We start from the raw sequence: 25,574 nt of genomic DNA on the forward strand, positions 1-25,574 counted from the left end.
ATGAGGAAGCACAAGTTAAAGACATGTGTTTTGAGCAAAACAGAAATCTTTGTTATGGAAGAACAATCACAATACATTTCTGTAAGGAAACATTCTGTCTTGAAGAATGCTGATTATAAGTATTTTAAACAAAAAATATTCCAAATGTTTGCTGCTTAGCCTCATGGTATTCTTTATATCACTAATACAAATATTTATTTAAAAGGAACTTTGTAAAACATGCTTGACAATACACTAAAGTTGTGCCCTGTAAAGTGTAGCCCTGAGGTACAGACATTTTAATAGTTGCTGTGTCTACATACATCGTAAACTATATCTTTAAATTACCTATATCACCATTTTCCATAGCTCTTATATCGGGTCGTAGCCTGCAATCAGTTTTAGGAATAACAGTTTCCATTTCTTGATCCAATTCATTCAAAGCCATAGCAAAGGTCGTGAAATTGTACATCTAAATAAAAAATAAATGCTTTATGAATGTTCTTTTGGTTTTATGAAGGAGTATCAGCTGTTAATAGGCTTTTACACTCTCAAAGGAAGTATCCAGTGGAGTCCCTTAGGGATCAGTCTTGGGACCTTTTTACTCAAGGTTTTCATTACAGTGACCTTGGGGAAAGGAGTAGGAGCATATACATGAAAATCTGCTGGTATCATACTAAGTGGCCTTTTAAATGCAGGAAGGGACAAGATATTGAGAAAGTGAATTGCAAAGACTTAAGAACTAGAAATAAGTTCAAAATGGAGAAAGTGTTAAGCTGTTCATTACGGACAGATTTGTAGAATTCATCAGTAGGAAGAAAAACAAGAAAAGGTCTCAGAACTTGTTCATCACAAGATGACGATAGGCTGCTAGTGTGCTGGCAAGTCTTTATTGCCAAGGCAAACTGACACACTTGCAGAAGTCACTGGACCTCTATGTTGACGAGTCATGTGATATCCCTAGAGGATTGGTATAATAAACTCTGGTATATTGTAACAGCCGGAAAACTGACTTATTCTTTAAAGACTTGAAAAGGTGAAATTCCATCCCAATTTTTTATTATGATTTGGCAGGATCTATTATTTCTGAACTATAAAAGATTATGGTAAGGAGGCAACAACCCAATTCATTTCGACAACAGATTCATTTCAAATCTGTTGCCCCTAGGTTGTGGAATGTGCTACCTGTTGATATAAGAGGATTGTCTTCATTGGAGACCTTCAGGAGAGCCATAAAGACCCACCTTTTTAGCCTGGCTTTTAATGCTATTTAGTTTTAATTGTAATTTTAATCTGTGTTTAATTGGATTTTTATTTTAATTAATTGATTTTAATCATTTTTGTTTTAATGTAAACTGCCTTGAGCCATCTTTGGAAGGATGGTATATAAATCAAATTTGAAAAATAAAATGAATAAATTCAAGTTTGGAAATGTCTATTTGTTTAAGAATGACATTGTAGAGTACTGTATATCTAATGTTTTGTAATCAGACTTGGGCCTCTTCCTTTTCTTTTAAATGATGGTTTTTATAGATGTATTATAATGGTGTCTGGTGATTTTAAATAAACATCTGTTTAAATTTTAGAAGAGTCATATGAAATCCTAACGAGAAAGAAAAACAAACACATGTAATTGTTTTAAATGTTTTTATTTTCTTAATCTTGTATATGAAATCTTGTGTTTCTTTTTTCTTAGCCAACTTGGGATTTAATACAAGACAGAATATAAATATAGATGCCAATAATACATTCTTAGTTGTGGCCATTCCTGATAAAGGCAAGGGAATCCCAGCAGCGCAGGGGGTGGTGGTGGCTTCAATTTCAGTGAGCCAGAAATGGCATCCCAAAATAAAAAATAGTCTTTGAAGCAGTGGCTGTTCCACAGTTTTGCCACTTAAGCTTCGGTTTATTCCTGGCAATTTGTGGATGTGGGAACAAATTACTGTGGTCTGTAACCAAGATACTCTCTTTTCTCTATTAGCCTCTCTGCATATGTACTACAGTAACTCTGGAGTTGCACTGTTAAATACTTTGTACTTTGAACATAGCCCCAAAGTTTGGCTGTTATTTTCCTAGCTGCTTTTCTTTCCCTTCTTCCTTGTTATCTCATCTCCTTGAACATAGAAGATCCAATGCCTTTTGCAAGTGCACCTATCGGTTCTTGGCAATAAAAACTTGCAGGCTACAGCCATCTTGAGATATCACAAATAACCATGTCCCAAACCACCACAGCAGTCAGATAACAAAGACACACAGGAACAAACTGCCATTGCCTGCTACAGAGTGGCAGTCAGAGTTGGGAGGGAACCAACAACCACAGGGTGAGTGTTCAAAAGCAGTAATTAAGGTGGCCCTGTCCACATGCAAGACAATCGACCCTCCCTTCGTGGTGGCATGCAGAGCAAAGCCCCGTCTGCAGAGCACACACACACCCATTCCCCAGAGCGAGTCTTACACACAATCGCTTCCCTTGCCCCCCTGCCTTACTTTTTACTCACAAAATAAGAGTGCATGCAGCTTCCAAACTGGGGAACGAGACTTGTCCTAATAAATTAATGATTGTGTGAACTAGCCTAGTCATAAGAATGATGCTGGATCAGGCCCAAGGCTTATCGAGTCCAGCATCCTGTTTCACACAATGGCCTACCAGATGCCCCTGGGAAGCCCACAGCTGAAGGCATGCCCTCTCTCTTGCTGTTGCTCCCCTGCAACTGGTATTTAGAGGCATCTTGCCTTTTAGGCTAGAGGTGGCCAATAACCCTCAGACTAGTAGCCATTGATAGACTTTTCCAAGTAGTCTTTCAAATACTTGGGGCCTAAGCTGTTGACTTTAAAGGTAATCACCAGCATCTTGAATTGGATCCAGAGACAGCCAGTGTAGCTCTTAAAGGATGGGTGTAATATCCTACCACACTGTGGTCCCAGCAAGAATCCTGGTGGCCATGTTCTGTACCAGTTGAAGTTTCCAGATACTTTTCAAGGGTAGCGCACATACTGCGTGTTTTAAGTAGTCCAAACACAACATGACTAAGGCATGGCTAGCTCTAGCCAAATCTGCCCTCTCCAGGAATGGGCAGGGCTGGCACATTAGCCAAAGCTGTGCAAATGTCCTCCTGGCCATGGCCACAGCCTGAACATCCACGGGCAATGCCAGGTCCAGGAGAATTCCCAATCTGCAAACCTGTTCTTTCAGAGGGAGTGCAACCCCATCCAGAACCAAATCCCAAATCAGCTTTCCTACTGACTAACAGAACCTCAATCTTGTCAGGATTAAGCATCAGTCCACATCCAGCCTAGAGCAGCTGCCAAACCTTAGTTCAGAGTCTCTATTGCCTCCCCGAGATCAAATGACAAAATAAGACAGATCTGTGTGCCATCGGCATACTGGTGGTACTTCAGACCAGATCTATGGACAACCACTCACAGCGGTTTCATGTAGATGTTAAATGGCATGCGTGACATAACTGAACCCTTCAGAACCCCATAGACCAATGGCCAATGGACTGAGAACCATATAGCTACTTGTAAGAAAAATGTTAGGAGATTCACTCATGATTTCCTGAGTCACTTTCAGTCTGGCCCCAAGAAAATGAAAAAGCTGCACCTGAAAATTTCAAATTGCATATGGAGGATGAGAACGGCCCCTAATTCATGATGAGATACTGGATAGGATCCAGAGTAAATCAGTTATGGCCAGGTCTCGTTGAAATTAATAGGCTAGAGTTAGTCCTTACTAGCTTGTCCCATTAACTGGTGTCTACTGATCAACTTAATTTGGATCCTGCCCACCAACTGAGGCATCACCAATCTTACACACAGCAGCCTCATTAGCAACAGAGGTGCTAATAGTGGGGAGAATCAAGTTTAACTGCCAGCACCATGTTGCAGCCAAACTGTTGGGTTTCCTGCAATGGAGGCATGACCTGAAGCAAAGAGACCAGATCCCCACCTTCCCAGGCAACATAAGTTATTGGTAGACACATCTACTTTAACTCAAGGTTCTTCCTCACCTGTGTTGAGTTTGAAGGCCTGGGAGCTATCCTCCATAACAAAACGCTTCCAGGAATCACACACACACTTTCAGAATCTGGCAAAGGCATCTCATCTGGTTCATCAGAACTGCCCATCTACAAGAAGTACATATATGAAATCAAGCACATTAAACTTAGAAGCTGTAAAGTAGTACTATTTTTAAAGAGACAAGCTTATAAGTGAAAGCAGAATATACACATTTAGTCCTTAAGACATGAGAGTTTTACAGACATATATCCAAAAGAAATACATTAGGGCACCAAAAGAGATGAATTAATAATTCCCAAATAGATTCTATCCAAGAAGTAGCTGTGGAGAATGGAAACAGATCCAAAATGCTAAGATATAGCATGTGTTTTGGTCACCCTAAACACATACAGTCTAATTAGGAATAATCTAAAAGCATAAGCCAGGCTTGAAAGGGGAAAACAGTTAAGATACTGAAATGAATGCTACACTTAGTACTAAAGTAGTTTGATTTTTATGAGTAATGTATAGAAGTGAAGAAAGCCAACTTGTGCACAAAATGTTCCACTAAGAGCAATGTTTTTAGCTGTTTCATGAAGATACCTTTCAGTTCCTTTAAATAGTTGCTGATTTACGTCATTTTTCTCTAAGGAGAGCATGTGGGGTTCCTGGAGGCTTCCCATTTAAGCACTGACCAAATTCATACCTGCCTTGTTTCAGTAAGCTACCTGATGGCACAATAGGGAAGCAACCTGCCTAGAGAGCAGGAAGTTGATGGTTTGAATCCCCGCTGGTGTGTTTCCCAGAATATGAGAAACTCCTATATCGGGCAGCAGCGATATAGTAAGGTGCTGAAAGGCATCATCTCATACTGCACTGGAGGAGGCAATGGTAAACCCCTCCTGTATTCTATGAAGAAAACCACATGGCTCTGTGGTCGCCAGGAGTCGACACCAACTCAATGGCACAACCTTTCCTTTTTTTGTTTAAATAAGGTTGCTGCATCATATACTTTCAAGACTGGGTGGTATTGCTTGCAATTCTCATCCAGTTATTTGCTGATTTCCCCAAGCTTAAACAGTAGCTAATATAGAGTTTATTCGTCTTCCCATTAACACTTTGCCTCCCCACCCCTCCTCCAGTTCATTGTCTATTGCTGTGATTTCTATTTCTTCTTGTTCTCCTACAAATTTGAGTGTGCTTCTTTATTCCTCCTTGTTTTGATCAGATTTCTTCTACTTCTTAGTTTTCAGTTTCATAGTTTTGTTCTTTTTTCCTGCTGACTCTTCTCTTTTAGTTTGTTCTTGAATTTTGTTTGGGATGGAATTGAATAATTTGCATGCTGGTTTGCCAAATAGTGTTGCTTCGGATATCAGCTTGAAAGTGGTCACCAAACTAGGACCCAAAATGTTTTGAAACTAGTTTGTGCAAACTGTGGTTTGGCATTACATCTGAGCCAACAAATCATGGCTTGGGGGCACTGCTCCACCTTTTAAAGCTGCTATTTGGTACAGAATCTAGAGACTGTCAAAGGCAGTGGGGGAAAGAAGGAAAGCATACAAATCATGGTTTCCCTGTACATCTGGAACACAAAGTATGGTTTCCAGACTAAATTATGAGTTCTTCAAGCCACTGTCTGGCATTATGTCTAAAATCACCCATTAGAACTCGTGTTGCATAGTGATACAAGGGCGGAAGAAGAGTTCTGCCCTCACAAAGGGGCTGGAGAGTAGCTGGAGTAAAGGCTTGTTCTGCAGCTCAACGCACATGGAGGGTCGGGATGTGCCCGAAGTTGCTTCGGCACTGGCAGGGGTAGTTCTTTAAGGGCGGGGGAGGGTGCACTCACCCCTCCTGCCCTATTTCCCCCGCCGGCGCTCCGTTAGTTTCAAGCCCCTCGGGGTGGCAGCGTTCCTCCCCGTTGTCCTCATCGGCTGGAAGCACCGATCGATAACGGAGCGCCGGCAGGGGAAATGCGGCGGGAGGGGTGAGTACACCCTCCCCCACCCTTAAAGAACTACCCCTGCCAATGCTGAAGTGCTGAAACCGCCCCGGAGCCAAAATGTTTCGGAGACCTTTATAATGGCCTCCGAAATGTTTTGGGCTCAAGCCTAATGGAGGAGGCTGGGGAAATGATTTTTGCTTTCTCTCCCCTCATTGCAAAAACCCTTTTTGCTTCCATAAAAACATCCCCTAGGGCCTCTGTGCAAGGGCAGAATCCTTCTTTTGCCCTTTGTATTGCTGTGCAATATGTGGGCCACTATTTCTACACCAGCAAAAAAAGAGAAAAAAATGAAAAGCTGATTTCTAAACGTTTCTAGAGGAGACTTAAGGTACCTCAACTTCACATTTCTGCCATTAATGAAACTGCTACTCTCCTGCTCTAATTTTCCTTGTCAATTCTGACCAAAGAAAGTCCTCATATCTTATAGTTTTGCTCCATAAGCCACAGTACACTCAGATTTTGCTAGCTGGATAACAAACATATGTGAACATGTTTTTCTTTTCTTCTCTTGCTCCTCCCCTGGGCTCTCCACAGGTGCTGTCTCAAAGACTGTAGTAAGTCTCCAGAGCTATTTTATGCTCCTGATAATAAGTACTGAAAACTGTACTGCAAGTAGTAATAATGCAAATTATTACTGGGGCCTTTAGAATGAAGACACAATCTGAAGTTATACAGGTGAAACTCGGAAAATTAGAATATCGTGCAAAAGTCCATTAATTTCAGTAATGCAAATTAAAAGGTGCAACTGATATATGAGACAGACGCATTACATGCAAAGCGAGATAAGTCAAGCCTTAATTTGTTATAATTGTGATGATCATGGCGTACAGCTCATGAAAACCCCAAATCCACAATCTCAGAAAATTAGAATATTACATGGAACCAAGACGACAAGGATTGAAGAATAGAACAATATCGGACCTCTGAAAAGTATACAGTGTACTGTGCTTGATTGGCCAGCAAACTTGCCTGACCTGAACCCATAGAGAATCTATGGGGCATTGCCAAGAGAAGGATGAGAGACATGAGACCAAACAATGCAGAAGAGCTGAAGGCCGCTAATGAAGCATCCTGGTCTTCCATAATACCTCATCAGTGCCACAGGCTGATAGCATCCATGCCACGCCGCATTGAGGCAGTAATTGCTGCAAAAGGGGCCCAAACCAAGTACTGAATACATATGTATGCTTATACTTTTCAGAGGTCCGATATTGTTCTATTCTTCAATCCTTGTCTTCTTGGTTCCATGTAATATTCTAGTTTTCTGGGATTGTGGATTTGGGGTTTTCATGAGCTGTATGCCATGATCATCACAATTATAACAAATTAAGGCTTGACTTATCTTGCTTTGCATGTAATGCGTCTGTCTCATATATCAGTTTCACCTTTTAATTTGCATTACTGAAATTAATGGACTTTTGCACGATATTCTAATTTTCCGAGTTTCACCTGTAGAAAAAGGCAGAAGAACTGGTAGAACATTAAGGTATAACACATCTAGCAAAAGTTTAGCACTTTTAAGCTACACTGATTTCAAGAGGGAGATTTAAGCATGTGCTGTTGAAATCAAAGGGACTTAAATCTTGAAAAGTCATGGGTCACATGCAGAGCAATGCCAGGAGAATACAGAATCTGCACAACCATCACCTCCTCTCCAGGTGGCCTCTGAGCTTCCCAGAAAGCACTTGGTTGAAAGATTCTCAGCAACACCATGGTTGCAGTACAGGTGGCTGCTTGAGAAGGAAGGGTGGGGGGGAACCTGGAAATCAGACAGAGGTCCATAAGCGAAGCAGGAATTTATGCCTGCTATCTTCCATCCCCCTGCAACCGTGTTACTGAGGGTTCATCGACCGTCAGCAAGAGATATTCGGGAAGCTCAGGGGACTCTCCATGAAGAACGTAACCGCTGTGCAGATTCTGCATTCCATGGAGCACCGTTCTGTATGCGAGTCTATATCTTGGATTTATAAAAATAAGGTTTTTTTTCAACTTGAATAGTTTCATGGTGGTATTTTAGAAGGCATGACCTACTTTCTGCCATTGGTAAGAGCAGCTGAATAGCTGGCATAGTCTGGGATGATCTGAAGAATGCTGTGGTCCTGCTATTCAAAAAAATAAATAAATTTCATGAACTTTTTCTAGCAACCCATGTCTCCCATTTGGTACTGTCTGAAACCAATCTAATGATCAATCTAATGGCAACAGGAAAAAATCATTGCAGGTATAATGGAAGATGCAAAAATGGCTAAAGGTACTTCCAATTACAGGGATCTAAGATGTAGCCTTTCCAAACTAGCTGCCACTCTGGACAATTTAAGCTATTGTTTAGGGTAAACAAACTATCATTTAGGATAAACCCCTGCTAACTTGGCAAAGAGGCACCTTTTAACGTGGCGATTCTCTCTTATTTAGCAGGGGGAGAGTAGCTGGCCCTATCCATCCCAGCACAGTACCTCCAGTGACTGTTGCTGGTGTCTGTCTTATGTTTCTTTTTAGATTGTGAGCCCTTTGGGGACAGGGATCTATCTTTATTTATTTATTGTTTCTCTGTGTAAACCGCCCTGAGCCATTTTTGGAAGGGTGGTATAGAAATCGAATAAATAAGTAAGTAAGTAAGTAAGTAAATAAGTCTTGGCTCACAGACTCCATCTCCTCTTCACCAACTCAGTTTGTTGTAATTGACATTTTTATTTCGGTGACACTATCTATCTATCTATCTATACACACACACACACACCATCCATGTATAATCTGCTATTTTGTGCTAACTGCCAAGTTATACATATTATAGATTATGTTTTCAGAGAATAAGATAATTTGCATGCATAAATTTTGCTTTTGCTCAAAATTCCCTTCTCCAAAAAGTACTGACTTCAAAATTTCCAGATACTTACCTCTCTCATATGAACTTTACAGTGCAAACAAGAAAAAACCCATCCTCCTTCAAACTCTCCTATTTCTAACACAGTTCTACATGTCCAAACATCAGGTTAGAGTAAACAATGCCCTCAGCAGAAGGACATAAGATGCCTTCAAAGTTAAGTGCACCAGAATTGAAGATACCTGCTGTTGCTCTGCTACCTTCTAACAGAATACCTGTTTATTGTTTTTCTTCTCTTCTGTGTTTTTCTTGTCATTTTTTTTGTAAGCTTCAAATGTAGTAATGTCAACATTGTACAAACACTCAGTCCATTTCCCATAGAGTGAACAAAGTTTCTTTTTGCTGTCAAAAAATTCCAAGCATAGCTAATTTTAGAAAAAGCTGAAGTATTCTGATTATATTCTAAGTATTCAGGCTTATACTCTAAACAGAATGTAAGGTAGCAGAAACAGTCAGCTCTCAGAAGTTAACCAATGTTCTATACATAAGTTTGAGTAGTAAACACTTCAGCCCTTTTGAATACCCATTCCCCACATATACTTTAGAAACAGGAAGGACTCATTTACCTCTTATCCTGAATGTAGCCTTCAACTTTATGTAGTTCCTTTCCAAAAAGACCACATGGCTTGAAATTTAACAGACATTTTTCACCAGTTCTGTAGGAAAAGTATTAAAATTGCAGCTAAATCCTCTTATAATGCATGCTTTCCCCTCCAATGATTGACTGAACTATTCAGAGTGTTCCTGGTGATCAAGCTCCTTTTTCATTTGGTAGAACATATATACTGCCTCTCTCCTTTGGATTTTTATTATTTATAACTGAGGAGGATCTTTTGAAAAGACCTAAAGCATGAGTTCCCAACCTGCATTCCATGGACCACTGGTGGTCTGTGAGGGAAAACTACAGATGGTCCATGGGGGTGAGTGGCAGGAAGGAGATAATGTAATATAATCCCATGTACTTCTTAGGTATTAAAATTTAATGTTACACTGTAAATAATAATATAATTCACTTCGCAAGCATCCTTGTGTAATATAACAATTATTAGAAACAGCTGTTTCTAATACCACTTGATATATAAAAGTTTGACTCCCATCAACCATAGGCTATGCTAAAAATGTTTTAAATGGTTTGCTTATGTAGTGGTCTGCAAAAACTTTTAATAATGGTGTAGTGGTCCACATAAGAGAAAAGGTTGGGAACCGCTGACCTAAAGAAAATAGAGCTCTGATCAATGTAAAATGGTAACACTATGTTCTTTATTATGCCTTTGAATTAGTGTTCATTTTACAGATAATATGAGTGGAGCATGCTATGCTTTCAGTACAAAATTAGCAAGTTGGACTTCCAGCTTACTTATGATTGGTTATTTCCATATTTCCATACTGCTCAATCCAAAGCTTGCCAACGATAATATTATGCACACAGCATGTAGGATTGGTCCATGTATATGCTTCATTATGCCTGGGGGCAAGAGCGGGGAAAGCCATGAAGACACATTTATTATTATTGATTTGATTTCTATACCGCCCTTCCAAAAATGGCTCAGGGTGGTTTAGAAGATTTACAAATGACACTCAAAGATTCTCAATGGCAAAGACACAGATCCATATGTTAATCTATCAGTAACAGATCACAGAATATGCTGGTCACACAACAGAGAACAGAAACAGAAGTGCTGACTTCATGACTTCCTGGCATAGCATTCCATTGTGTCCAGTGGTTGACAGAAGTGTGATATTTTCAGGTCAAAACACCTGTTTCCAAGAATACGATGCCCAGGCCAGGACACTTCTGAAGAAGACTTTCATATATATATCAAATGCACACCAGTCAAGCATAAACAGTAGAGGTGTCAGGGAGCACAATATCAATAGTATAGTTATCAACTAGAGCAAACACACAGACACACTTTAAATTATCTGCACTGCTAAAATGAAACTATCAAATGCATACACTTCTTATTCAGAAGCTTCACTTGTAACGTAGGAGGCAGGGTGGGCTGCAGGTGAGCTAGGTTTAGGCTTTACCCTGGGCTCTAGCTCTGAACACCTTAGGCTCAACCAGAACAGCTTGCAAACTGTAGAAGTTATCTTCCATTCTTTTCCAATCTTCCCTGCCTTCAACTAATTCAAAGCAGGGAAAGGAAAAGACACAGCGTTAATGCAACAAAGCAGCATACATCTCCCTAGCATTTCATCTTCATATTCGAAGGCAATAAAAGCTTTTCAAGTTGTCCAACAAACTCACTCAAGAAGCTTCAGTGTTATTATCCCCTTTGGTTCTGCTTCCACGCTCTTTCCCCAGAACTTGAGTTTAGGATAAATGGAGCCATGAAACACAAAGTCATTATTCAGTCCTTCAGCATAAAAAGCACTGATTGGAGGGTGATGACTAACTTGTTCTGAGATGAGTCTGAATCCAAGATCATCTCTAAAGACAGAAAGAAAGAGTCAGTGAGCAATATTTGTAGTTTGAGTGCCACATCAGCTTCAAACAATGTAATAATTGTGTGGAACAAGTTTCAAAATATTATATGAATATGTTGAAAAGGGAGAGTTATGTTTACCTAATTGGATCTGACACAATTTTAAGCTTGCAGGACATGTTGAACTATACAGAACAGACATTAAAGACATTGTCTCATGAAGGATTTGATTACTGCTGCCACTAAGTAATACATACTAGCATACTATAAAGAAGGCACTGGCTAGTTTCAGCTAGCTGATTCATATATAAAATAGTGTGATGGTCCAAATATACCTAAGCCAGTCAATGAAATGTGTTTATTACCTGACCAGTTCATATGTCTCTCCAAGTAATGGGTTGAACGGCTTTCCTGTGCGTTCCCACTGAGAAGCAACAGCTGAGACAGCAAAGGCAGCTATACACTGTTGAAACAGTATTTTTCATGCATATTTATACTAATTTAAAGTAAAAAAACATAACATTTATTCTGTGACTCTGTTCGTTATAGGAAGCAATGCTTCAGACAAGTGTTCAAGTAGTACAGAAGCACGCATTACCATTTTAAAAAGACAGTTAAAATCACCAAAACTTTTTAAAGAGTTAAGTCTTCTTAAAGCCACCCCAGCAGATCTGATATTCAATAGCTGGTTTTCATTAACATTATGCAGATAAAGTTTACTTTATATTTACAAGCACTCTTTAGCTAGAATTCATGATCTAGAAATTACAGAAAAGCAGGAATTTTTTTTTTTTGTCTAGGAGAAACAGTATATATGTTCAAAAAATACTGAATGCATTTCTTGTGAACAGAGTACCTGCATTCTCTCCACTGGATCAGACAGTGAGCTGGCTTTGTGAATTAGGTACGTATGCTCCATATATTCTGTCAGTCGCTGTAGGAAACTCAGTGGCTCATTAAAAATGACCGGCATAGTGATCTTGGACAGCTCCTAGCAGAATTTCAAAAGAATTTCAAAATTTGTAAGTACAGGCTTACAAGCAGTATTTTATTACCAAGCTTGTGACTGGTTTGTTGTCCATTACAAAATAAAGACAGCCAACTGGCAGAGGAACAGAATGCAGAAGTGTGTGATAGGACTGAAACCAAACCACTTCCTAATCCATACATCTCCCTTTTAGGAAACAGCTAGACACATCAGATTCCAAATCTATTCACCTGCTTTTTTAAAAAATGAAACAACACTGTGGGGGCCTCCTAATTTTGTTGGAGAGCTGTGGTGCTGAGGGTTAAAACCAGAATTTCTCTGTTTAAGGTTGCCACTCTTATGATGGTGAGTGGGCTACTGCCTGCTGTTGAGGCTGGTAAGCAAGCCCAACTAGAGGGGTGGACAAGGATAATGCCTGCCCCTTCCCTAACTCCAAAGTTGTGAGGAAGGCTGTGGGACAGTGGTTTGGGTCACTCTGTTGTCACAGTGTACCCTAGCCATGCAGGGTCAAACCAGCAAGCCCTGCACATTCCCCTCCTGAGCAGAAGAGGAAAGGGCTGTGGGTGGTGGCTTCCTTGGACATGCTTCATGGAGGTGCCCTAGATGCCTCAGCAGAGCCAAGCTACACCGTTTTCTCCACCACAGGAGATGAGTGTGCATATTTATTATTATTATTTATTTATTTGATTTATATACCGCCCTTCCGAAATGGCTCAGGGCGGTTTACAATTAAAACAGGAAACATTAAAAACAATTAAAACAGAGATACAAATATAAATACCAATTTAAAACAACTTTAAAAACAATTAAACTATCAAAACAATTAAAACCCTGAAAACCAGGTATTAAAACAATTAAAACTAATTAAAAACCCTGAAAGGCCAGGCATGTATGCAATGGGGAGAAAAGTAAGCCTCCTTGGCCATGCTGGGTGCTTCTGCTTAACGCAGTCAAACTACTCCAGAACAGGAGAGGAAAGTGTGGGGCTTGGCTGTTTGGTCACGTTTGCTGCCAGGAGCAGGCAACCATAATTGTGATTTGATGACCAAGACCAGCCAACAATTGTGGGATGCTGATTAAAGCCCCCTCCCGCAGCACCATTTTCCCAGAGAGAATTACCACTGAAGCTGGTCGCTGTCTCACAGGACAAAATACATAAGAAACCTGTAAGGTACCTCCCAATGTTATGACTAGTTTGGTCCTTAAACAATAGCAAGTGTGTTTCATGGCTGGGATGCTGGACAAGTAAGGGAGATCTAAGATCTAGGTTCAAAATGCCAATCAGCCATGAGGCTCACTAGATGACTCTGGGCCAGACACTATCTTAGCATAATCTTTCCCTCAGGGATAGTGGGGATAAAATAGAGAGAGGACCATGTATGAACTCTTCAAAGAAAGGAAGAGATATAAATTATACTTTAAAAATCACTAGATTTCATTCATTCAGATCACTCAGACAAGGGACTATCATTACTCACTTATAAAGCTTTCTTTTATAGTGACTAACAAATCACCAGCCTCTGAGATAAGTGTGACATTCTCGGAATACTAATGCAAAGGGTAATTTATTGAAGTTTCCCCTGCCATTTGAAAAGTTCTTAAAGTAGACGGTACTGTACTATAGAACAACAACAACAACAAAAACCCACAAAGCCTTGCTGGCAAGCTTACAAAGTAACATTGCCTTGGCTATCTGAAGAGTCTCGTTTCCCGGTCTTTGACATTGGTATAACTATAGTGTTTACATGTAACGGCAGCTGTTTCCAAGTAACCTTGCTTGTGCCTAAAGGATCGAAAGAAACTGCTACACCTCATTCACACTGTACTTCTGACAAAGGTCGATTTCCTTCAGTGGTTACATGCCAAATTATGTTGACTGTATGGCACTGAAACACCCACCACAGTTTTCATGTAATACAAGTCGGTTACCAATTAGTTCTGCAAAGTTCAAGTGGGCTGAACAATGCTAGGGAATTACCAAGTTGTTGTATCTATAATGGATTATTTAAAATGTGGTATGTTCTGGTGCAATTTGTATTCTAGTGGCAATAATACTAAAAATAGGACTGAAAGGAAAGTTATTTGAGACATTCTTACAGTTGAATTTTATAAGCACAATCAGCACCTCATGAATCTCATTTCAAGACTGACACGAGTGAACAGCCCTGCCCTATACCTACATATGTACATTGGCACTACTACACTGGAGTAGTATTGCCATGTCCAAGTGAACATAAGAACAGCCCTGCTAGTTGAGGCACAAGGCCCATCTAGTCCAGCATCTTGTTTCAGACAGTGGCCTACCAGATGCCTCTGGGAAGTCCACAGGCAAGAGGTACGTGCATGCCCTCTCTCCTGCTGTTGCTCCCCTGCAACTGGAATTGAGAGGCATCATGCCTCCAGGGCTGGAGATGGCCCACAGCCACCAGACTAGTAGCCATTGATAGATCTGTCCTCCATGAATCTATCTAAGCCACTTTTAAAGCCATCCAAGCTAGTGGCCATCACCACATCCCAAAGGCAAAGAACATCCCAATGGCAAAGAACTCCACAGATTAATTATTCACTGTGTGAAAAAGTACTTCCTCTTGTCAGTCCTAAATTTCCCAACCTTCAGTTTCATGGAGTGACCCTTGGTTCTAGTGTTGTGAGAGAGGGAGGGAAATTTCTCTGTCCACCCTCTCCACTTCATGAATAATTTTATACACCTCGATCATGTCTCCCCTTAGTTGCCTCTTTTTCAAGGTAAAGAGCCCCAGATGCTGTCGCCTAGCCTCATAAGGACTGTGCTCCAGGCACCTGGTCATTTTGATCCCCTGATCTGAGATGAAACTGATTCATCTCTGCCATGTTGAGAGTTTATGGTTTTGGCAGGGGCAGATCCAGGAGAAAGGGATGTTTGGCTGCCTGCAGAGGTGTGGCTGTCAGTGGTGCTGTCATGGATCGAGCTTGTTGTAGCAATCTCCATCTACAATTGGAAACAGGATGAAGATTGCTGTAAGAGAAAGTGGAATTGCTTTGGGTACTTGCCAAGCAACCAAAAATGCCACACTGCGACTTCAGTTGGCTCCAATAAAGGTATTATTTTACCATCCTGGTAGATCAACAAGCATGCCCGTTATGTACTTTGGAGAATATTTAAACACATTGTCTAAGTGCCTAAAGCAAGCCTGCTCAACTTAGGCACCCACCCCAGCTGTTTTTGAACTACAACTCCCATAATCCCTAGCAACAGTGGCCAATAGCCAGGGATTATGGGAATTGTAGGCCAACATCTGCAGGAGGGCTGAAGTTGAGCAGCCCTGGCCTTAAGCCTTATTCAGACATTACATTGCACCTGCATACAAGTGTCTGTACACATGTATATGTTGTGTGAATGGCTGTACATGCATTCATTTTAAGTGAACCTGGTATAGACAGAAAGCGTATTAAGTGTGTTGAACACATGCCCAAATATCTGTATGTATGTACACTGTATACAGGTTGTGCATAACATGTGAATAAATCACTTCACATACTCTCCTGGTAACTTTTATAATAGCCCTTTAAAGGTATATTATTCCCGTCAAAGATAGAGAAGACAGAATTGACTGAGAGCAGCTTGCCAAATTCTATTTTTCTTACCAGCATATTCATGGCTGAATTTATTTTCACACACACACGAGAGATTGCTCTTGTTCACAGTGATACTCTTCTGAGATCAACTTAAGACTCATGTGAGAAGCTGGCTGTAGCTGATTACAGCCTTTGTCTCAGAGCAAGCTCACGTGAGGGAAAGAAATGCTAAATCATCCCTGCTTGAGCTGCCTGGCTAGGCTCCTCCTAAAACTATCTTGTATTATCAGTAGGTTCAAAATGCTGTCACCACCACCCCTCTTATCGACAGAGGTTGAAGCTCCCTGGGCTTGGGCTGGAATCCCAAGGAAAACTTTCTTTATTTTGTTATTGGATAAGAACAAAAAACTTCCATGGGCAAGCCTACACGTGGTGAGAAAACTGATAGTTGCTGAACATTTGAGGATGTGTTTTCACCAGAGAACTCCCCTACCCACCCCACTCCCTGGTTTTCTGAGTTAAAAACCAACTCAGAGAGGCTTGTTAAAAGGAAAGAACTTTAAAAAACCCACCACAAACCAGTTTTATTCAATTACTACCGACTGCTTCCATCTGAGGCTTTCTCAGCTTTTATATGCAGTTAAAAATAAAAATACTTAAGTTTCAAAAATAGGTTGTCTTTGTGTATGCTTAAATGTTTATCGAGTCTTTTGCAATGCCCTAGGTAGGATGTGGTAGGCCAGTGTTTCTTATTTCAATTATGTTACAGGTAAACAATAACAGAACAGTATCAAGAATATGCAAAAGCACATACACCAAAAAAATATAACTTACATGATGCAAAGTCTGACTAAACAAACTTTCTCCTAAATTAATCTTCCTGAAGCCAAAACCTAGGCTTCCTTTCCTTGAACTCACCAAACTCTGGATGAGAATTCAGGCTTCCTGCCCTCCTGACTTTCAAGGATCTGCAGAGTTATTCTCCTGCAGCCAAACTCCATGGCCACATGTCCTTCTCGGCGCCTCCAGCCTAGCTCCTTCTCTAACAAAGAACTCTTCTTTCTGGCAACAGCTCTCTAGGATCGACTCGTGGTGTGCTGAATGGCTGAGCCCTGGAGTTCACCAGCCTGTCAGTCAAGACAGGGTTAACTTCTGGTTAACTCTTTAGAGAGAGGGGAGTCTGATCTCTACACTGGTAAAGAATAGAGGGCTTTAAGGTTTGCTCTGAGATAGCAATAGCAATAGCACTTACATTTATATACCGCTCTATAGCTGGAAGCTCTCTAAGCGGTTTACAATGATTTAGCATATTGCCCCCAACATTCTGGGTACTCATTTTACCGACCTCGGAAGGATGGAAGGCTGAGTCAACCTTGAGCCCTTGGTCAGGATCGATCTTGCAACCTTCTGGTTACAGGGCGGCGGTTTTACCACTGCGCCACCAGGGGCTCTTTGTAGATGTAACACTAAGCAGTATCAGCAATCAGGTTTTATAAGCAGCTATTTTTGTCTTGTTTCCTTGCTGCTTTGGGACACTACAGAATGTACTCTATATAACCTTCCTATGGTTAAGGGAAACTCACTGAAAAGGAGTAACATACTGTTAGAGGCACATTTAGGTAATTTTGGAGCCTGGACCTTTGGAGCCCCCGCCCACAAGTTAAGCATTATCCCCCTATACACACTGTGACACGCAGTATTTTTAACACATAGATTCTTGAGGGCACAAAGAGCAACTGAACTCACAAGACTGTAAGAATATAAAATGGGTATATTTATGCAAATATGCAGTAGCAGAAATATTTCAACACACAACTTAACATATTCCCATCCTGTGTTTATTTCCCCATTCCCCCGTCTCTAAAGCACCTGGCACAGGTCATAATCACACCCTGCTGACCAGCGCAGTGCAGGCCAGCAGTGATTACACCACCCAGGACAGACTAAAGAAGATTTGGGGGCCCCCACTGAGTGTGGAGGCCCTGGACTTTGGCCCCAAAGTCCAGGGGTAAGAGCACCACTGCATACTGTTCATGACACGAGAGCCTCTATCATCCACTTTTCGTGACAGTGACTCAAGAAACTCTGGATTTCTATTTCATTATTTCCCCCAGTTTCACTTTTAAGAGATATCTTCCTAAGAATAGGAGGAGCAGGGATGATGCTTAAGAAAACATTTCTAGAAACGTCATTGAAGCTAAAAAGGAAGTTCTTTTAAACAACTAAAAATAGAGATATGGGAGAAATATTCCGAACAAAAAGTTGGAGCTAATCTGAACTCTCCCAAGACTACTTTAACTAAACATTGATTTGATCTCTTTTCTCCAGGAAAACCTGGAGAAATATGCACCCATCTTACACTTTCTTTAGAACAAAATCAAGTCCTCAGAATTGTTCACGTTTACACGAATAAGTGAAAAGATATGGAGTAAAATAGTCCAGGAGCAATTTGCAATGTTTTGCTTGTACCCACTCACTTTACTTCAGAAATATGTACATAATTTGTTAGTCCTGAATCTTCATATTAGAACAAATCAGTCACCCACCCACTTATTACAAACATTGTTTTCATCATGATTCACCTACCATTCCAATGCACTTCCTTAGGATGCTCCAAATACTGAAATCATTTCTGGAAAACATTGGAGAGGGCAAGCTTGTCCTAGATTGTAGAATGAGGGCAAAAAAAGAATCAAATCAGTCCTCAAATAACATGCTTCCAGATTTGTGAAGTATTTGAATTTATTTTACTGACATTGTTGAACTCTGAACAAAAGCCTATCTGCATAACTATACAAACAGTTAACCCCCTCCCCTCATCTCATATTGCAGACAATGGTGCTCAGGAGAAATGTGTATAAATCAGTCGCCAACTGCATACTGCTCCCATCCCATCTCACCTCCACCCAAATAAGCTGAGCAATAGCAAGCAGAACAGCAACTTTTGTTCACAAGTAACCTATCTGCTTGGGGCATTGTTATACAGGGAAGCAGAAAGGAGAGTAGCAAAAGTAGGTGGTGGATGTTAAAAATTGTTCTCAATAATACTTAACACAAAAAAATTGAATTTATAAAAATATGAACTATTAACTATGTAGGCTTTATCATTCAACATGTTTGGAAAAAGGCAAGTCACACATTATCCCAAGATCTATTTCAGGTTAAAAACCATTTTGCATGAGCAATCTAGTTCAGTTTGGAAAACAATTTTAAAAAGAAACGGGAATACATGAAAGTATAGCTGTGTACAGAAGATAATTTCTGAAGAGCAGTGGGAGTAATTTCCTATTCAATGATGGTAGTTTGATAAATGTACAAAGTAATGAGGTGGCTACTTTTGGAGTGCGAGAAGTCTGCTAATTCTCTTCTATACAACTTCTTCCCTTAGTCCCACAACTCCTCAAAGCTGGCTAGAATGGATCTGAAGCATTTTCTGGTCTAGTCCAAACAGAAACTACACTTTCAAGAAGTATTTTTGAAGGGCAGGTATTACAGAATGAGGAAGGTAGCCTTAAATGGCTTCCCTCCCCCCAACCTCCACATTTTTATTGAGGTTATTTATACACTGCCTTTCAAGCAGTTTCTCAAGACAGTTTTCAAGAAAAAGCATAAATCCATCACAACAATGTTAAAACAAGAACAGCAGCACTATTAAGGCCATATAGTATGAATGTGAATGAGCACCCATCTTTCACATGTTTCTCTTAAACTTATGTTTTCCCTTAAACTCCCTCACCACACAAGCACATCCACCCACACATGTTCTAAAACCAGAACAGAAATGTTCTCTCATGAGAATTCTCCAAAGGTCTCCTACAAGTCACCCCAGAATGGTACTGCAATAGTGCTAGAGATGCCTCTGGGCCACTTACTAACTTCTCCAGTTACTGCACAAAGCACAGGAACGTGCAAAACCAGTTTGACTTAAGTCCATATTAGAAAAGTGAATATGCATACCATAGGTAGCAACAGTTCTACAATACCACCTCCGACCCTCTCAGAAACTATCATCTGTACACAGCTGTATCTCAGTAGCTTAGGCACTGGATCCATCTTTAATTTGCCAAAGATATAGAATACAAGAGTCATTTCAGCAGTTACACTTCTTTAAAACACACAAAATTTGATTTTTAACCTTTGATCTAGGCATGCGTCCCAGGTTCAAATCCATACTCATCCATCAAGTTCACCAGATGAGTATGGGCATTTATATCTTACTCACTCTAACCTACCTCCCTGGGAATCAAGGAGGAAAGAATATACTGGAATCTGCTATAAACCCCTATTATATGGTGGATAAGAACAGCTTCAATTTCCCAGTATCTATTGTGTAAAACAATTATTTCTATATCAGGGCAATGAAAAGCCAATGAATGTCCAATAAATAAAGACACATTTAAAACATAAATCAATATGACTAATTAAAAATACAGGGACATAATTTCAAGTCACCTGGGCTGTCATACAGTTGTGTACCAAGAGATACTGCCTAGCAAAGTATTGTGTGTCAAAATACAGTTCTGTCCCAATAATAAAGGTGTGGTGTTGTTTTTAAGTAACATTAAACCCTATGTTTCAGAAAATATACATGTTCTATATTCTGGCCCTGTCCACCCCCAGCACAGTACCTCCAGTGACTGTTGCTAGTGTCTATCTTTTGTTTCTTTTTAGATTGTGAGCCCTTCGGGGACAGGGTTCCATCTTATTTGTTTGTTATTTCTCTGTGTAAACCGCCCTGAGCCATTTTTGGAAGGCGGTACAGAAATTGAATGAATGGATGAATGATTGATTTGCTTTAAAGGTACACCCAAATGAAGATTCTGTACATCACTGAATAGGGTCTAGTTTTCTAACTGGACATACTACATTTATGATTAGATAAAGCACTTTACTCTCAAGGACGTGGAGAGAGGATTTAAACAAGTTTTATGCCCACTTCAAACAAAATCCTGGTTAGAGTAACTACTTTGTTCTCCATCTCAGAAGAGTTATCACAGTTCCAGAGTATGTCCATCCTGCCCATCTCTCAGAATCAGGCAGTAGACAGACTAGGTCTCTTGTCCAAGCAAAGCTGGATGTATATTAGTTTTCCTGGATGCCCTGGACTGCTTCTGGGGATCCACTAAGAAGATCCTACCTTAGAAAAGGGAACAGTGGTGCAGTAGACCCCCAGATTCTTCATTCCCTTCTCTTTCCTCCTTGAGGAGACATCTTGTAGGAGACATCAACCCCTTCAGATGATTTACCAGTTCCTGTGAGGCTCAACAGCAGCATAAAATTCCTCTAATCCGAAAGAGTTCACAATGCTCCATACCACCTTCAAGAGGGCAGGCCTCAGGGGCGTAACTACCATTAGGCAAGGGGAGGCAGTCATCTTGGGGCCCCCCAGAGGCACATCACATGACTCCCCACCCGCCCATGTTGCACCCCCTATGAATTATGTTGAGTCTCTTGGAGATCGGCAGGAGCAGAGAGTAAAAAAACTAGATTCAATGTGAACTAGATATTCACCGTATTCATAATGGGGATGTGAGTGTGAGTGCACTATATATTGTCAAGTGTGTTTGTGTGTGTTTATCAGCGAGGGGCCCATTTTAAAATCTCGTCTCTGGGCCCCCTCCAACCTCGCTACGCCCCTGGCAGGCCTCCAAGGGCACCTTCATTCAGCAAGCTATTCATACATCTCTAGGTCTCCTCAACAGTCTCCTTTTCTACAAATAAGTATTCCTTTCTCTTACCTACTCTTAATTAGGGTACCAGTTGCTTATGTCCCTTCCTAGGGTTCTTGACCAACCAGGATGGAGGCTAACAATGTCCTATACTATACATTCTCCAAGGATACTTGGGATGAGCAGTAGTTTGGCCCACTTTGCAAGCTTTTACCACACAGACAGAGTTAATTTCCTGCCTGTATGCACCAAGCTAGTAAAAGTGTTAGCATTTCATTATTTGCAATTTCATGTCTATTGTTTTGTAGTCCTGGAAAAGCAGACTCCCCAGAAGGCCCAGATGCAATGGCAAGTATAAAAGAAGTTAGTTTTCTATAACTTCCCATTAAAATTTATTTAATGGGAAGAAAGACTGAAGAAGAAAGAAGCTACTGCATCCAGATGATAAAGACAGCAACTGAGACCTGTTATGCACACCCTTAGAACTACAGCCATCCTTCTAGCAGACCATTTGAATTTAATAGCCTCATTCTTCAGGACTATCATTCAAATTTTTAAAGATGGCAGTATTTCCATGTTATATGCTGCATTAACCACATCAACAAGAAGGTATCTTAAAATCACATCTATGCTACACATTTAAGTACTCTGCTATCATGACTTTCCCCAAGGAATGCTGTCAAGTTACTGATAATTCCTTCTTTGAGATTCTTAGACCCTTCATACAACAAACATTCAAGGCTTCTTGGGGTGGAGGTTGGGGGATACAACATAAATATAACTTGCTAATGTGTACTGTGCTTAAGTTATCTTTAGGGGACTTCCCTTGAGTTTCTGCCCCCACCCCCCAGTCAACTAAGCTAAGAATACTGTATCCAGGATTGAAGTGGTGGTCCCTTCACAGGGCAAGCATGCATCCAGTTTATATTTTGACTCCACTTGTCGGGAGACAGGGCTAGTAGCAATTCTGGATATCTGAAAGAGAATTCAGAAGCAAGATAAAAGTTCTCCCATTTCAGAAATAACTTGCATAACTCTAAAGCTCCTTAAGCAGATAACTCCATGCTCTTATTTGCAACTGCTCATCACCTTTACTAACGTAGTACCATATGGTAAATTTTTAAAGTTTCTAAATTAAATTCTTGCAAAGTCAGTGTAAAAGGCAAGATGCAATTTGCAACTTTTCTCAACTATCCTTTAGAATAATTAGATTGAAAGATGATCACAAGGGAATAAATTGCTTTTATAAATTGACATAATGCATTTTGCTTCACACTGTTGTACTGCATGATGCTTCACTGTATTTGTGCTTTAAATACAAAAGCAATTTAAGATCTAAAAGACAGAGATTTGAAACAGGCAAGAGCAAGTAACTATGGGCCTACCAATTTATGTAGAGTTTAAGTGAAAGAGGGAGCAGTTTATATATAAGTGGCTCTTGTTTCAAAAAAGAAAAAGAAAAAAGCAGCACATCCTTTCACGAGTTATTTACAAGAGGCAGGCTAGCACTAGTGTATAAGCCTAGCAGTGCTTTAGGATAAAGAGCTCATACCACTTTTACCACTACAATTTGGACAAGACACACAAGCCTGCCTAAGAACACGGTCCTTCTAAATCATTCAAACTGCACTATTAGATGAGGCATCACATTTAGATCTTTCCCCTTTTCCTAGTGTCATGGAAATAAAAATAATTGTTTTAATCTTTAAACTGGTCCAAAGAATTCAGATGGTAAACCAATATTTTTTTAAAATGCTAGATTAAGTTCACCATGTCCATGAGACTAACCAAATAGCTTAAGCCGGATCTGGAGTGCATCCTGGTTTTGAGACTAAGGTATGAGTTAGGAAGTTCCCAGTTTGAATCTCACCTCCGCCAAGCATTCACTAAGAAACTCTAGGCAAAGCCACTCATGGCTTCAGTCTCCAAATGCAATGTTGGAAGAATAATACTTACCTACCTTGCCGGTTGTTGTAGGGATAACAAGAACGCCACTCTAAGTCTTTTCACATAAAATGCAATACTGTATCATGATCCTCAGTATTACTGAATATGTACAGAAGAGTGCTAACTCCTCCCACACTGCAAACTGAGGAAGTGTTAATGAAAATGCTCATTTGAGTTATTAAAATCTCAAAAAAGCAGCCCTGATGTTTTACTCATAGCTTCACCAATGTCTCATGTTCCTTGACTCGAAATTACATGCTTAGAACTAGATGAACCAGTTTATTTCAATATCTGGCAGCTAAGCAAATACTTCTGGAGCTGATGCCTACTTCAAACCATGCGTTCTTTTAATGGTATCTATGCATTCATATGTGCAACAAAGACATATTCATTTTTTAAAAATAACCCAAGAATACTGCCTGTGATGGAACACACAATAAAGCACATTATTCATACATGAAGTTGGCATATGGCTCTCCATTTGGCTACTGAGTTATTCCTAGTGTTAAAAATGGAAATATACAGAATTTATTATGTTTTACTGCTTATAAGGCATTGATAAACTGGCTAGTGGAGTGTTCACTAGTTAAGTCCTATTCACCACCACAGAGATTCTCAAGCCCTCTTAGGAGCTCAGACAGATCCTGTGGCCAGACCATTTAGGTGATATAATCCCCCTCATCCACTGAATTCCATCTTTATGTTGTCAACGCCTCTAACAAATTTATCTTTGACAAGATCTGAAGTATGATGGGGACACTAGTCATCTATAGTTCCTTATTAGCTTACCCAGCGTTGTGAAATTCATGAAGCTTTTACTAGTTTGTAGTAGTGTCCATCAGTCTAAAGACAAGGGCTCCAATTATACAGGGCTTTGCCTTTTCCAAATGGTCAATAGACAGGACCTTTTTATTTTGAATGGTGTGGCAATAGAGATGTCAAGTTTACATTCTTGTTGGGGTCAGGTGCGTGTACTATTGATCACACCATAGTTTCACGTAGGATGCTTAGCTCATTGTCATAGCTCACGCTGGGCTGTCAACCTTATAGCGATCATCTTCCTATAATTCTGCCCTTAAAGGCTATAGAACAGAATATGCATGCCAAGTGTGAGTTTCAAGCAAGCTGATACAGCTGATATAAGCCCCTCACTTATTAGGAGGTCTGCTAGAGTGGATGAATCCATATTGGATCTTCTTAGATTGGAGACTTTTCTTCAGCTGTGCAACTCTATAACAACTGTGGACATGCCTGTTTTGATCTTAGACTGATCCCAACGGCTGATCCAGTCATTACAGGAGCCACTGATGTGCAGAAGACTGGTTAGAACATAAGTGTCCATTCTTAATTTTAAGTATTGGTTCAATCACGAGTGCATTGCTTCAAAAGACTTTCTAACTGTGAATTACAGGATTTATAGATATCACAATTTGCCTGTTATTCCACACACATTGATCACATCAAAAAAGAAAATTTGTAGTAATGCAAACTCTTTTAACATAGTACATAGTTGGTCCCACATCAAGAGGCAAGTAGAATCCCTCCCAACAAGCTCTCTACACTAGATTCTTCTCTTTTCCTTCCTGCCAGAGTGGCCAGCAAACAGCTCTGACATGATTGCCTGCCAATCTGCCTGTTCTGGATGGGATTACACTCCCCACTGAAAGATCAGGTATGTAGCCTGGGAGTTGTCCTGGACTCAAAGCTTTCCTTGGTTTCTCAGGCTGAGGTGGTGGCCAGGAGTGCTTTTTATCAGCTTCGGCTGATTTGTCAGCTATGTCCAGTTCTAGAGGTGAATGACCTTAAAACAGTGCTACATACGCTGGTAATGTTCAGACTTGACTACTGTAGTGCACTCTACGTGGAGCTGCCTTTGTATGTAGTCCAGAAACTACAATTGGTACAGAATGCAGCAGCCAGATTGGTCTCTGGGACAACACGAAGGGACCATATAGCACCAGTTTTGAAAGAACCGCACTGGCTGCTGATATGTTTCCAGGTGAAATACAAAGTGCTGGTTATTACCTATAAAGCCCTCAAAGGCTTGGAACCAGGCTATTTAAGAGTGCCTCCTCTGTCATGAACCTGCCTGATTTTTATGATCTTCTGGAGAGGTCCGGTTGCA

At 40.4% G+C, this 25,574-nt stretch overlaps 1 protein-coding gene across 6 annotated transcripts in view; it reads right to left on the minus strand.

The window, feature by feature from the left end:
• The window catches only part of OSBPL1A (oxysterol binding protein like 1A), a 127,298-nt gene that overhangs the window by 13,721 nt on the left and 88,003 nt on the right, over positions 1-25,574 (minus strand). For 4 of the 6 annotated variants that reach the window (XM_053242965.1, XM_053242966.1, XM_053242963.1 and 1 more), the window contains 9 exons: positions 18,420-18,495; positions 12,147-12,281; positions 11,656-11,753; positions 11,113-11,295; positions 10,219-10,326; positions 9,428-9,517; positions 9,077-9,203; positions 3,990-4,106; positions 328-451 (listed from right to left, as the gene is read on the minus strand). In XM_053242965.1, the coding sequence (XP_053098940.1) occupies positions 328-451; positions 3,990-4,106; positions 9,077-9,203; positions 9,428-9,517; positions 10,219-10,326; positions 11,113-11,295; positions 11,656-11,753; positions 12,147-12,281; positions 18,420-18,495 (1,058 nt within the window). The remainder of the gene's footprint in view (positions 1-327; positions 452-3,989; positions 4,107-9,076; positions 9,204-9,427; positions 9,518-10,218; positions 10,327-11,112; positions 11,296-11,655; positions 11,754-12,146; positions 12,282-18,419; positions 18,496-25,574) is intronic. The other 2 variants (XR_008305586.1, XM_053242967.1) reach the window with 2 other exon arrangements.

Source organism: Hemicordylus capensis, chromosome 4, assembly GCF_027244095.1.
Source record: "Hemicordylus capensis ecotype Gifberg chromosome 4, rHemCap1.1.pri, whole genome shotgun sequence".
Classification (NCBI taxonomy): domain Eukaryota; kingdom Metazoa; phylum Chordata; class Lepidosauria; order Squamata; family Cordylidae; genus Hemicordylus; species Hemicordylus capensis.